The sequence below is a fragment of the Palaemon carinicauda genome, chromosome 40 (assembly GCF_036898095.1).
Source record: "Palaemon carinicauda isolate YSFRI2023 chromosome 40, ASM3689809v2, whole genome shotgun sequence".
NCBI lineage: Eukaryota > Metazoa > Arthropoda > Malacostraca > Decapoda > Palaemonidae > Palaemon > Palaemon carinicauda.
Window position 1 is genome coordinate 65,425,370 of NC_090764.1, and position 15,059 is coordinate 65,440,428.

A 15,059-nucleotide genomic window follows, 5' to 3' on the forward strand; every position below is an offset into this window, starting at 1 on the left:
TCAATTATTAAAAAAAAATGCTTACTATATTGGGGAAAGAAATTATACTTTTGATTCACTTACCACATACTGCTACAAGTACATACATCAGAGCGGATATGTATTTCTACGTTTAGATAACTCAAAAACACAGGATAACTAAGAAATGAAAAACTTGTGAATGAAATTCACTCAGAATTAGTATACTTCACCTCTAACTCTCATTCACGACCTTCTATGGCATTATCAGTCACAGAGTTTGAGCTCCAAACATGAATACCAAAAAGCTTGCTATCTCCTATAGAACAACTGTCCTATTAGTAACAGACTCATAAGTGAGTCTACTATTAATTAAGGACTTGAAGTTGGCACTGGAACACAGATGCAAATTTATGCAAGTTTAAGGCAATAAACTACCCCATGTTGTAACTTTTAAGTTTAGTAAAAAAAAAAAAAATAGTTCAGTCTAAGAAATGAAATAGACCAGGGATGTTTTCAATCAACAAACAACCATTTGCCATAATTTCCAACTAAAACAAGTAAACTCACAAAGGCTATAATCTAAATAGAACTTCTCTCTCCATGTGTAATGAATGAAATCAGCATTTATTACTATAAATGTTACTTCTCAAAATATTAAAAATAAAGCCTGGGTCAAACATGTTTATAACAGCATCAATTAAAATATGGGGAATTATTATGATTTGGTTTAGTAAGACCACTAACTCTCATTTATATACCACTAAGTGGTTGCAAAAATAATTTTCTAATGAATGTTTATTGAAAATTCAAGCAAAGTGAAGTTGACCGAGCTTGACTGCCACAGATAAAGACTCCATATTATTATTATTATTATTATTATTCTTATTATTATTATTATTATTATTATTATTATTATTATTATTATTATTATTATTATTATTAGCCAGGCTACAACCCTGGTTGTAAAAGGAGGATGCTACAAGCCCAAGAGCTTCAACGTGAAAGTAGCTCAGTGAGGAAAGTAAATAATGGAATAACAAATATAAACTGTATAGAAGTATTGAATAAAAAACATAAAACATCTTAAGACCATTAGCAACATTAAAATAAATGAGACTTGTGTCAACCAGTTCAACAGAAAAGAATTTACAAAAAAACTTCTGAAGTTCCACTGATTAACAACTGCCAGATTTGGAAGATCATTCCACAATTTGGAAGAAAGGAAAAGTAAAAGGCAGAAAGCAATTTATCTGAGGCTGAAGGGATGCTTATACTGTAAGAAGAACCTTTAGTGGTGTCTTCAGTTTGTGAATATATAGTGTTATGGGGGTCTTTGACTGGCCAGACAGTAATACATTGGATCCTTCTCTCTGGTTACGGTTCATTTCCCCTTTGCCTACTCATACACCGAATATTCTGGAGTATTCTTTACATATCCTCCTGTCCTCATACACCTGACAACACTTGGGATTATCAAACAATTCTTCTTAACCCATGGGGCTACTGCAATTACATTGTTCAGGACACTCCAAAACCAAACCATTGTTCTCTAGTCTTGGGTAGTGCCATAGCCTCTGTACCATGGCCTTCCACTGTCTTGGGTTAGAGTTCTCTTGCTTGAGGGTACAATCAGGCACAATATTCTATCTTATTTCTCTTCCTCTTGTTTTGTTAAGGTTTTTATAGTTTATATAGGAGATATTTATTTTGATGTTACTGTTCTTAAAATATTTAAATTTTTCTTGTTTCCTTCCCTCACTGGGCTATTTTCCCTGTTGGAGCCCCTCGGTTTATAGCATCCTGCTTTTCCAACTGGGTTGTAGCTTACCAAGTAATAATAATATAAAAACTCTGAGTTAAACAGATTACAAATGTAATGAATAGATGTAAATGGGAATAAGGTTCAACAGTATTGGCAGAAATTTATGAGCAATAATTTTTCATTTAGATGTATTGGTCAGTATGCGAGAAAAAGACGAATGAAATAGGTATGTGACCACCAGCTTTACTGAAAAGACAGGTGACATGATAGCAAAGTTATATTTTAACGAGAATATAAAGAAACATTGACCAAAAGAGTTATAAGCATTAATTTTTCACAATTAACAACACCAATGTCCCATTTCAAAAACATCAAATATAAAGAGATAATTGTAGCAAGATAAAGTTAAAGAGCTAGTAAGAATCGAGACTAAAGTGGCAGATGAAAAGTTGGGGAAGAATGGTTGCTGTAAATAACCTTTAGTATTGTACACAATAGGTCATGCAAGCCTAACTGTTAGTGGAACTCTCAACAGGGTACTGGCTGCATAATGCACTAGCACTACTTAACATTAGTATTATCAGTGTTTATAAAGACAGTGGAACCAAAGTTCCAAATACTTCTAATGACCTTGGACCATCGGCTTTGGCTCCATAGAAACTGGTATAAGAGGACGAAACCTGCCCATCATTCCTAATCTGTATTGTTTTTTAACTCACCTTTTAGACATTCACCACACTAATCTTCAACTTGGCTCTGGTTGAATGAATTGGATAAACCTATTCTGAGTGACATTCATGATAAAACTCCTTGTTTACAAACAGAACAATTGGAATAATGAATCTCTACTTATATTCATGATAGAAAGAATTGTACATTACCTTAGCTATTTGTAATCCCTGAGTTGAGGCATTATATTTTTCTACCCATGCTTCTAAGGTTTCATTATCGACCAAGTGTGACTGTAAGCGGTTAACACTCTTCCGGAGAGTGGAAACTTCCTGGAAATAAATAATGAATATTTAAGTCAAACATTTTTTTTACATCTACACAACACTAAGAAATTGAAGGGGCACTCACTTGTTATGTATCGGTAGAGTATTTAATTAAGTGAATGTCAGACAAAAGCTAGGTACAGGCTTAACCTAACGCTTTTAGCATCCATATACCTAAGCTGTTCAGCCAGTTGCCAAGAGTCATCCCCTTTGCTCCTGTACAGGACGAGGCAGATTAGCAAATCAGAGGAAGTTGAACCAGCTAGAATTTGGTTCACAGGGATTGCTTCCCACCAATATATGGCTCTTCTATTTTAAGTAAAAAAGGTTTCTACTCGCATAGTAACAATTCATAAAATTTATAAAAGTAATTTTACTCAAATATTTGTGACATTTCATGATAATCTATCAAAAAGTTCTGAAAAAATTGCTGAAATTTATGTTAATGTATTCTCAGTTTTTATGGTGGATATCTAAACCTCGTAAAGTTTCAGAAATAGAGTTCATCAAATTATTAATTTCATTTATCAATGATCTAAAATGGATCTAAAAGTGATTTAAAAAGTAACTCTAATAAGAACAAAAGTGATTTAGGCTTTATTACATCTGGTTGTCTTTAAATTAGCAACTACGAAAACAGCATTAATGTTAATGAAAGAGATAATGACTGCTATTGTTATACACTTATGGTTATTCTTGTCGAAATGTTTTTTTTGAGAAAAAAACAAATTATTAAGGTTCCAAAAAGAACTTGAGATTGCTCAATGACACCCGGCCCCTGGAAACACTTCATGTAAAGGTTTAACTGAAGGCCTTCTTGAGCATGAACCCCTGTCAGACCGACCATCGTAAATTAGTCTTTCTTAAGAGGATTGTGGTAATAACTGATGTCTTAGCAGTCATCATTGGAGGAATATGACATTGCCAGTGAGTAGTAACAAATAAAAGTGAATTATGCAATGCGTTAAATCAATCATTGTAATATTTTGGTGTCATTTGGGGGTAAATTTAAAAGATTTTTTTGCAATCTTAAAAATTAGAGAAAGCAAAAGTAATTGCCCTAAGTCCATTACAGAGAAAACTAAATAAAGGAAAATTAGGCAAATTTCTCAAAAATTAACATTAGTTACATTAAATAAATCTAATCGGCAACATGAATGGTTATGATAAATTACATTTCAATTATCTATTACATCATTGCAATTCATATGTTTTATAAGTATAAAAATGACAACAAAAGTTCAGGAAAAATTGATAGGATACTCTTAACAGCAATTAGTATAGCAATAATTTTCACTAAGAGGGCCCAGTGAATACTAAACACGCTGCAATTATGAAGGTAAATCGTTGCAATTTATTGCAGCCCTTTTGAAAGAATAAAAACATTAATAAAGGCACAAATGATGAGTTGAATTAAGTCCACAGCCACAAATTTTTGAACAATTTTCTTTCGTTAACTCTTGTTGCAACTAGCTTTTGTTTTAAGGCTTTAATAAGGCTCCAAGGTTCCGATGCGGGCAGTAGAGTATTACTAAGACTGCATAAAGATAGAGAGAAAATTCCGACTGAAAAAGGAGTTAGACAGGGAGACCCCATCTCCCCTAAATTATTCACAGTTTGTCTAGACGAAGCTTTTAAGAATTTAGATTGGGAAAATGTACACATCAACATTAATGGGGAATATCATAACTAAAGATTTGTCTATGACATAGTTCTATTTGGTGAGCCAATGGAGGAATTGCAAAAGATGTTGGATTTTTTGAATAGAGAAAACAGAAATGTAGGACTGAAAGTTAAAATATAAGTAAAATCAAGATAATGTTCAATGAAAATGCAGACAAAAAAGGGGTTATGGGCGAACAAATAGAATTTTTAAAGAATATTCATACTTAGGACAGACAGTAAGTGTTCCCAAAGCCATGAGACAGATATATAAATAAGAATAAGCATGGAATGGAGAGATTTTGGTAAACAAACTGAGATTATGAAGTAAAATGCCACTTTCTGTACAATGAAAAGTATTCAATCAGACGGCCCTACCCGTATTAATGCATACATACATACATACATACATACATACATACATCTATCTATCTATGTATCTATCTCTCAATAAATATGTATGTATGTATATATATATATATATATATATATATATATATATATATATATATATATATATATATATATATATATATATATATATATATATATATATTGAGAGATAGATACATAAATAGATAATGATAGTTATACTAAAATATTTTGTATTTGGAAAAGTTTTATGCAAGGATGTCAAGATCTGAACGTATAAATACATTGATTTCAACATATTCAAATGCAGTATCTAAATACATTGTACTATGAATCCAGTTAGTTTGTCCATAAACCTGTTATAATTTGTGTCTTCAATATGCAATTTCAAATGGAGTTCGTATTGGAATATATAAAATGTGAGAAAAAGATAGAAAGAGATAAAGCAAGCTCACTTCAAATTTCCTGAAAGGTTCCTCGAGGAACTGTTCCTTTTCTTGTTGTTCCTCCTCATGTTTCTCTTCTTGTTCTTCTTGACAGTCCTCCTCTGGCGTCTCCTCTTCCTCCTCTTCCTCCTCCTCCTGTGACGTCACTGTTATGCTCAGATTCTGATTGGAGAGATGTTCGTGTCTGACTAGAGTTCCCTGTTCAGTGTCTTCGTATAAGTCGTCGTCACTGGTTTGGGAATCTGGTGTGAGGTCGGTCTTGCAGTCCAGGGTCACCAGGTCCTGGCATTGCTCATGGCACGTGTAGCTGCAGTCTGAAGTAGCAAGAGAATTGGGGTAATATTAATAATACGAGTATTGTACAAGTTCGAGGTAAAAAAGTACCAAAAGAAATATTATAGTAGTGAACCTAAGATATTGCAACATAGTCCTATCAGGATAATAAGCATAAAGGAACATTAGTCAAAAGTTGATATAAATTATAAATGTTGTTTAACAGATTATAACAAGGTCGATCATTTACTTTCATACAGTAAAATGCTTTTTCTACTCGAAGGAAGAAAATTCATCAGTAACCCCTCATTCACCTTACAGAAAATGAAAAGTGAGTGGTGCACGAACACCAACACACACATACACACACACACACACACACACACACACACACACACACACATATATATATATATATATATATATATATATATATATATATATATATATATATATATATATATATATGTATGTATGTGTGCGTGTGTGTACCAACTAATGCAAAATTCTCTGCCTGTGGTTTTATTCCAGAAATGTAAGCACAAGACAAAGAATGTTTCTTCCTCAAAATAACAAACATTGCCACAACAAAAAATGTAGTTTAAGTACATAAAGTGAGAAACTGTAAATGCAATTAATATAAATTATATAAAAAACAAGTCACTATGATAAGTTATATGCCAAGTAAAAATACGATGGTCGAAGCAGTTTTCTGTAAGGCAGGTCGAACCAATCTACATCATAAAATATGGCACCGCCCTGCAATTACCATATGTATGGAGATGCAAAAATTCCCAGTAATGATTTTATTTATAACTTCAGAACTCTTCATCACAAAAAAAAAAAAAAAAAAAAAAAACAACAGATCCAATCACTACCACATCATAACTAAATATGAATCTTAATGGCTTCATTTAAAGAGATGTGATCTATTCGCATCACAATTGTATAAAAGTATTGAATCCGCCTTTTGTGAGTGTGCGTGGATGTGTTATTTCACGTGCATATTATTATTATTATTATTATTATTATTATTATTATTATTATTATTATTATTATTATTATTATTATTATTATTATTATCAAAGCTACACCCCTAGTTGGAAATTCAGGATGCTATAAGCCCAGGGGTTCCAACAGGGAAAACACCCCAGTAGGGAAAGGAAACAAGGAAAAATAAAATATTTTAAGAACAGTAACTTTTGAATATATATTTCCTATAAAAATTGTAAAAACTAACAAAACAAGAGGAAAATAAATAAGATAGAATAGTGTGCCCGAGTGTACCCTCAAGCAAGAGAACTGTAACCCATGACAGTGGAAGACCATGGTACAGAGGCTATGGCACTACCCGAGACTAGAGAACAATGGTTTGATTTTGTTTGTGATACTCGTTAATGTATTTAGGTTCGGTTTTGAGTAGAATGTGGTCTTTTGGGACAGGCGTAAACTTTCTTAATACTTGGTCTTGAGGTAAGCTATAGGAAGTAGATTGGCTAAGGCACCAGCCACCGGTTGAGATAGTACCACTATCGAGTTACTGGGTCCTTCGACTGGACAGACAGTACTACATTGGACCCTTCTTTCTGGATACGGTTCATTTTGTCTTTGCCTACACATACAACGAATAGTCTGGCATATTGATACCACATTCTCCTCTGTCCTCATATACATGGCAACACTGAAATTACCATTATTTCTTCACTCAAGGGGTTAACTACTGCACTGTAATTGTTCAGAGGCCACTTTCCTCTCGGTAACGGTAGAAGAGACTATTTGGCTATAACAAGCTGCTTTTCTAGGAGGACACTCGTAAATCAAACCATTGTTCTCTAGTCTTGGGTGGTGCCATAGCCTCTGTACTATGACCTTCCACTGTCTCGGGTTAGAGTTCTCTTGCTTGAGGGTACACTTGGGCATGCTGTTGTATCTTATTTCTCTTCCTCTTATTTTTTGAAGTTTTTATAGTTTATATGTGAAAGATCTAAATTATTGTTGCTACTGTTTTTTATATATTTCATTTTGATTGTTTATTCTTCTCTTAAAGTGTGTTTATTACCTTGTTTCCTTTCCTAACTGAACTATTTTTCCCTTTTGGAACCATTGTGCTTATAGCATCTAGCTTTTCAAAAACTGGGGTTATAGCTTAGCTTCTAATAATAATAATAATAATAATAATAATAATAATAATAATAATAATAATAATAATAATAATAATAATAATAATAATAATAATGAGGATACGGCAGTCTAAGGGGGGTCGTGGGGGCATAGCCCCTTCCCCGTTAGGTCAGTAGGTAAAAATACTGCTCCTAGGTTAGATTAGGTTAGGTTGGGTAAGAAACCTCGAGTTAGGTGTTGTTCTTGTGTTTCTTTCCCTTTTAAACTGTTTTTGTGGTCATAACCTTTTGAAATTTTACTCCCGGTCTGTCCCAACGAACTATAAAGGCTCCTTGCCCTCATAACACAATCGATTTCTTAGAGAATTGTAGAGTACCGACTGTACTCGGCCATTATCTATATAGATTTGTAATAAGAGATATTTGCGGAAAAAGTTTCAAATACAAATTTGATCTAAAAGATTTATTTTTATGAGGTGATCAGCATTCAGTCACTTTCAATAGTATAATTACCTTTTATAATTTAAGGTTTTCGGTCTAAAGTATTTTGTAGCCAAAAAAATGCTTTTTAATATTTACCAAGCAATAAGTTAACTACGTTTTGATGTTGTAATAGTTCAAAAGGTTATACGCAAACCCATAAAAAAATTCTGTAAACTAAAAATAACCTTTATTAAGAATAACTCTCTAAATATTCTTCATAACACTTTCATTATTATATGATAGTTTTAAAAGAAGCAAATTTTAAATTGAGAAATATATACTCTATATTAATACGGCGGTAGCCTATAATGAAAGCCTAAAACAAAAAGTGAACATAAAAAACTATCTTAGAAACAATGAGTCAACACATTACACATATTGATGAAGTTCATTCTCAATAGTAATTGTTAAAATGTCAAAAGAATATTGATTTAAGATGCCATGAATAAAACACAAAGTGACACGCATTCATAAAGATAAGGAATTCTGCATCTCTCCGAACATCTCAAAAGACGACTTTGGCAATCATCACTGCGTCAGATATAGTGAAATGCGTCCTTGTCTCGTCTTGCGTCAGTAATGATAAGCAGTGCATATAAAAGTTTAGATTTTCACAGCTGGACTTATCAGAGGTTCATATTCTGTTAATCCCGACAAATAAGAAAGAGATGACTGCCTATTTAATTGTAATAAGTGTATGCCCTTAAAAGGTTAAGGAGAGCTTGAATTATGTCTAAATTATAACCTATGGTAAAAAATTGTGACTGGTAGCATATCAGGAGTCAAAGAATATACATATATATATATATATATATATATATATATATATATATATATATATATATATATATATATATATATTGACGATCTATCGCCGAGGCATATAATGTATATATTTGTCACTATGCTGGAGGAAGGATCAGAAAAACGAAATGTTTGGACTAGCGCTTTCGTATTTTCATACCTCTTCAGGTCCAATACGAAAGCGCTAGTCCAAAAATTTCGTTTTTCTGATCCTTCCTCCAGCATAGTGACAAATATTTATATATATATATATATATATATATATATATATATATATATATATATATATATATATATATATATATATATATATATATACCTGGGATCACATTCCAAATAGAACTGAAATTTGCTTACGATCTACACCATAGATGAGTGAACTTTCTCGAGGCCATGGATTCTTTCATCCCTATAGACACTGATTCTCTGTCCTTGGAGTCATCTAATTTTCTTTATAGTCTGACGCATGAGGAGATGGAGCAATAAATCTAAGGGGGAACCACACCACGTTTCACTACATCTGTTCTCCAGTACAGTACTGCAGCTGAATGTCAGCATTGAAATAACGTTAAATTACAAAATTTTAAGTAAATTAAGTTGATTTATAGACATCCTTGCTTTTGATAGATGTAGTTATACATTATAAAAACGGAATTTCGTCTGTTCTTCCAACTTGGAAGAAAAATAAAGAGAAGCAGGAGGGAGCTGAGTAATGTTTCACGAGATTACTATCACGAAGTGTCTTTGGAGGGAGAGGAACTTCACAGCCTTATGGGAGAGAATTTCTAAAACAGTTATTGAGGAAGTTCCCGGACGACAATCACAGCCACCACTCACAAAATTACATTCCATTTTCCTTAAAGAAGACAATAAATGGTTGAGAAACAGCAAAGGGAATTTAAGGACGAAAAATAAACACTACAAATTGTTGTTAAAACTGGAAGAATTTGATTTATTATTATTATTATTATTATTATTATTATTATTATTATTATTATTATTACTAGCAGCTAAGCTAAAACCCTAGTTGGAGAAGCAGAATGGTGTAACCCCAGGGGCTCCAACAAGGAAAAATAGCCCAGTGAGGAAAGGAAACAAGGAAATAAATAAACTATATGAAAAGTAAGGAACAGTTAAAATAAGATAGTTGAACAGCAATAACAATATTGAAATAAATCTTTCATTTATAAACTATAAACACTTAAAAAAAATAGAAAGGAAACTCGGTAGAGCGCATACCTTCGTCTATATCACGTTATATATCACAAGATCAGCAATTGAATTATGCACGTAGTTTCATGCAAATCAGATAAAATTAGCCACAATAAGGCAAAAATACATTTTTGACCTTTTCGTGACCTTGGCCTTGACTTTTGACCCAGCCAATCACAAAATCTAATAAAATTGTTCTTGGACCAATCGCCCCCATCAAATTTCAAATGATTCGGTCAAATAGTTTTTGAGTGATGAGAATCATAAACAGACAGACATACATACACCTACCAAAAATAACCTTCGCAACGAAATCAGCGAAGGTAAAAACAAGAGGAAGAGAATAGTGTTCTTCTGAGCGTACCCTCAAGCAAGAGAAATCTACCCCAAGAGAGTGGAAGGCCATGGTACAGAAGCTATGGCACTACCTAAGATTACAGAACAATGGTTCGATTTTGGAGAGTTATTCTCCTAGAAGAGCTGCTTACCATAGCTAAAGAGTCTCTTCTACCCTTAACAAGAGGAAAGTAACCACTGAATAATTACAATTACAATTAGTTAACCCCTTGAGATAATTGTTTCATTATTAAGCTCCAAAGCATTACCCATGAGGCTCTCTATAAAGTGAATTCAAATCTCAGCCTTCCTTAGATAATTGAATATATACAAATGATAAGCGTTCGTAATCTCTCCGCCCAAGAGTATGTAGACAGTTCGGAGAGAGCACGAACCATAATAATAATAATAATAATAATAATAATAATAATAATAATAATAATAATAATAATAATAATAATAATAATAATTATAATAAGCGAACCCATAATTGATACACAATTATTTTATATAAACTGTAGAGAGAGAGAGAGAGAGAGAGAGAGAGAGAGAGAGAGAGAGAGAGAGAGAGAGAGAGAGAGAGAGAGAGAGAGAGAGAGAGAGCACTACGCAATGCTAAACGATACAGCTTTCCTTTAATCATACAAGTATTAATGCAGAATCAAAGCTATAACATTCAACTTCCTCTTGAATTAATTATCCACTCAAAACAATATTATATTTCCTTTGGAAATATACAAATGAAATGTCGTAACCCCGATGATGAATTTTATTTTCGAGGGAAGCAATGGCCGAACGTATAACAATAGCCTTATCAAGATTGCCTTTAAATATCTGCTTATACTTCCATTCTGTCTCTCGTCTGTTCCCCTTAGGACTAACTTGAACCCCCGAAACAATGCTTCCCTTCTTGTTCCTCTGACCCACCCTACGTCCTCAGCTGCTCTCACTCGCTTTCTCTTATGCCCCTTATCTCATTGTAATCAAAACCTCTCTCTCTCTCTCTCTCTCTCTCTCTCTCTCTCTCTCTCTCTCTCTCTCTCTCTCTCTCTCTCTCTCTCTCTCTCACGAATTCTGAATTGAAATATGCAGTATTTCATAATTACGGTTTGAAATATTTCTTTAAGAAACATTTGCGGATGACATACATCGCTGTACCAATGGTTAATGTTTTCCATGAAAGAATCTCTCTCTCTCTCTCTCTCTCTCTCTCTCTCTCTCTCTCTCTCTCTCTCTCTCTATGCATCCATACCCAGAGCGGCAGTGTGTGTGTGGTGTCGGCGTGTCGCAATATGACGATTTCGGCGGCCAGTCCACGGAAAAGTTTGTCGTGAAATACTTCCCGGTAATGTTAGCAATGACGTCAAGTCGACAGATGCTCCAAACTGCCAAAGGTTTGGTTATAGTAATTCCATCATCTACTTCTTTCGATTTCAAGTGAGATGTCGCAACGCACAAAACACGACATGAAACATCCGCTGTTTTATGGTATTCATTTTACGTTGTTTTGATTTTACTGGACACATGGTATTTTGAAATTTCAGTTGTTTTATGAGGAAAGTAAGTAGGAGAAAGTACAATACGAGTTACAGGAATTGTTTCTCTTATAATTTATGAAATTCTAGAAATAAGAGATGAAAGATAATTAAGATGGAATAATTTGGCGAGAAATACTTATGTCCAAAGCTCGTTTAAACATTAATCATAATTATGATCAAATGAAAGTGGTAATTATTGGATATAACAACAATGATCACAGAGTAGGATCACTTCAGTCAATTTTTTTTTATTGAGGCACATTTGCACCGACTCGCAGGTGTGCCCTTTTAGCTCGGAAAAATTTCCTGCTCGCTGATTGGTTGGACGAGATAATTCTAACCAATCAGATAACAGGAAACTTTTCCCAGGTAAAAGGGCACCGCTGCCAGTCAGTGCAAATGCGCCTCATTATAAAATATTGAGTATAGATAGACAATATTAACACAAACTAGGAAAGATGAGAACACATGTGTACAATAATAATTTTTTTGATAAATACAAAACAGAAAACAAAATAATAGACCTTCTTTTAACAGTATATTATTGAGTTATATATATACATACATACATACATATATATATATATATATATATATATATATATATATATATATATATATATATATATATATATATATAACTCTAAACCTAATTTGACTGTTAATCTGAAGCTTTAAACCTAACTTGATTTTTTATCTGATTCTCTAAACACCGCTTAAATTTTATCTAAAGTTCAAAACCACATTTATAGTTCCTTCTGAAGCTCTAAACTTGGCTCGACTACTGCTTCCTTTACATAACGGTGGAATAATTTGTTCCAAGAAGTTGTTACCATTTCCTTTTTTGTATATATTGGCATAATACATGATTTCATTGATATGATAAAACATGTAATACTAATTTTCAGGTTGCAAAGATTGTGTCTATATTTGTGGAATTAAACCAAAATAACTTAAACCACAGGCAAGGATAACATTATAAGACTTCGGGCATAGGAAATAGTCACTATGCTACAATTCCAAGTCATTTCGGGTTTACAAAAGTCTAAAACATAATAAGTGAAATCTCAACTTTGGTATCAAATAACCAAAATAATTTATATATATATATATATATATATATATATATATATATATATATATATATATATATATATATATACAGTGAACCCTCGTTTATCGCGGTAGATAGGTTCCAGACCCGGCCGCGATAGGTGAAAATCCGCGAAGTAGTGACAGTATATTTACCTATTTATTTAACATGTATATTCAGACTTTTAAAACTTTCCCTTGTACGTAGTACTGTTAACAAACTACCCTTTAATGTACAGAACACTTAATGCATGGACTAACGTACCCTAAACTAAAACAGGCACAAATATTAAGGGCGACTTTATATCATGCGTTTCCTAAACACGCCTAAAAGCACGATAAAAAATGGCAACCAATGTTTTGTTTACGTTTATCTCTGATTATAATGAAGAAAACAAACGCATTTACACATCTGTGTATAGGTTAGTTTCTGCATCGATTATATTGATTATTCAGTACAGTATGTTGATTTGGTTATTACTAATGTTTTACTTAATTTTTCTTAGGACTTCCAAATGAAATGTTTTTCTTTATGACGCCACCTGAAACGACGGCGTCATAAAGTACGCTCAGTAAACAAACTAAGGAATTTAACCCGCATGATGAAAGTGATAAATAATGATATTACAGTAAAACCTTTAATAAAATATGTTATTACAAATATTATTTACCGTATCTATATAAAATCATACATACGTAGCAAAGCAGGAAAACAATCTACGAGAGAGAGAGAGAGAGAGAGAGAGAGAGAGAGAGAGAGGAGAGAGGAGAGAGAGAGAGAGAGAGTTGTTTTTACATACGTAAATGTAAATTTTAAACAAAAAAAAAATAGCCCCATTTCATATAAAATAGATTACAAATATTTTACTTTATCATATTAAAGTAGTCTGTATAATACTGTAAAGTTCAGTACAGTATGTTGTTGTTAAAGTCGTGGCGATGAAATTCTCACGAAACAAAAACACGCCATTTGATTACAACAGCTAATTCATTCTCTCTCTCTCTCTCTCCTCTCTCCTCTCTCTCTCTCTCTCTCTCTCTCTCTCTCTCTCTCTCTCCTCTCTCTCTCTCTCTCTCTCCGTGTTATACAATACTTACATTTAGATGAAGAAGCTAAAATTAGTTTTCTTAGTGTCAATTAAATACGAAACGAAATAATTAGGCCGAGTCTACATCCATTTCAATCATAGCTAAAAATACGGGCATCCGATTTCATCAGCAAACCACTATTTTTTGGGAAATATCCTTTTATTCTAGAAAATTGCCACTCTTTAAATAGTTAATTGCACATTAAGAAAGCGTGTACTTTTATTTTTTAAATTTCGGGTTTGTTTTAAAAATCGAGTATTGTTGACTTCTTTTCTTTTTTTTTACTTTTGGCTGTGATTAGATCAGCTGTCATCTAGCTGCCGCTCTTGAGTGTGTACGAATACACTAACAAAGTATCATTTATACCATTTCTTAACTTATTCAAACCGTCTACAGTATACAGTTGATATTACATAAGCACCAATGTGTTATAACCTATCAATTTATTTTGTTTATTACATTTAAACCCCCCCCCCTCTCTCTCTCTCTCTCTCTCTCCTCTCTCTTCTCTCTCTCTCTCTCTCTCTCTCTCTCTCTGGGCTACTTTTCACTACCTCCCATTCCTTACCTCTCTCTATCTCTCTAACAAATGATATCTTTGTTGCTCCTCAAAGTTTCATTTATATTGAAAATCAATCACGATTCAATTTTCCTTACTTTCTCCAATCTCGCACCATCGGTCACTTCGCGGTATTTTTTATATTTCCGGAAAATCCTTGATATATGTATATACATGGGTTATGAAAAAAATCCGCGAAGTGGTGAATCCGCGATGGTCGAACCGCGAAGTAGCGAGGGTTCACTGTATATATATATATATATATATATATATATATATATATATATATATATATATATATATATATATCTATATATATTAAATTTTACATGACAAATAGCAATACTATGAAAAA

The 15,059-nt window shown here is 32.9% G+C and overlaps 2 protein-coding genes across 2 annotated transcripts in view; one reads left to right on the forward strand and one right to left on the reverse strand.

Moving 5' to 3' along the window:
- Positions 1 to 15,059, reverse strand: part of LOC137631832 (uncharacterized) — a 278,258-nt gene that overhangs the window by 27,913 nt on the left and 235,286 nt on the right. The window contains exons 3-4 of the mRNA XM_068363838.1: positions 5,208 to 5,512; positions 2,605 to 2,724 (exon numbers count right to left, since the gene is read on the reverse strand). Of these exons, the coding sequence (XP_068219939.1) occupies positions 2,605 to 2,724; positions 5,208 to 5,512 (425 nt within the window). The remainder of the gene's footprint in view (positions 1 to 2,604; positions 2,725 to 5,207; positions 5,513 to 15,059) is intronic.
- Positions 6,137 to 15,059, forward strand: part of LOC137631638 (ras association domain-containing protein 1 homolog) — a 137,686-nt gene continuing 128,763 nt past the window's right edge. Inside the window, exon 1 of the mRNA XM_068363511.1 lies at positions 6,137 to 6,185. Within this exon, the coding sequence (XP_068219612.1) occupies positions 6,137 to 6,185 (49 nt within the window). The remainder of the gene's footprint in view (positions 6,186 to 15,059) is intronic.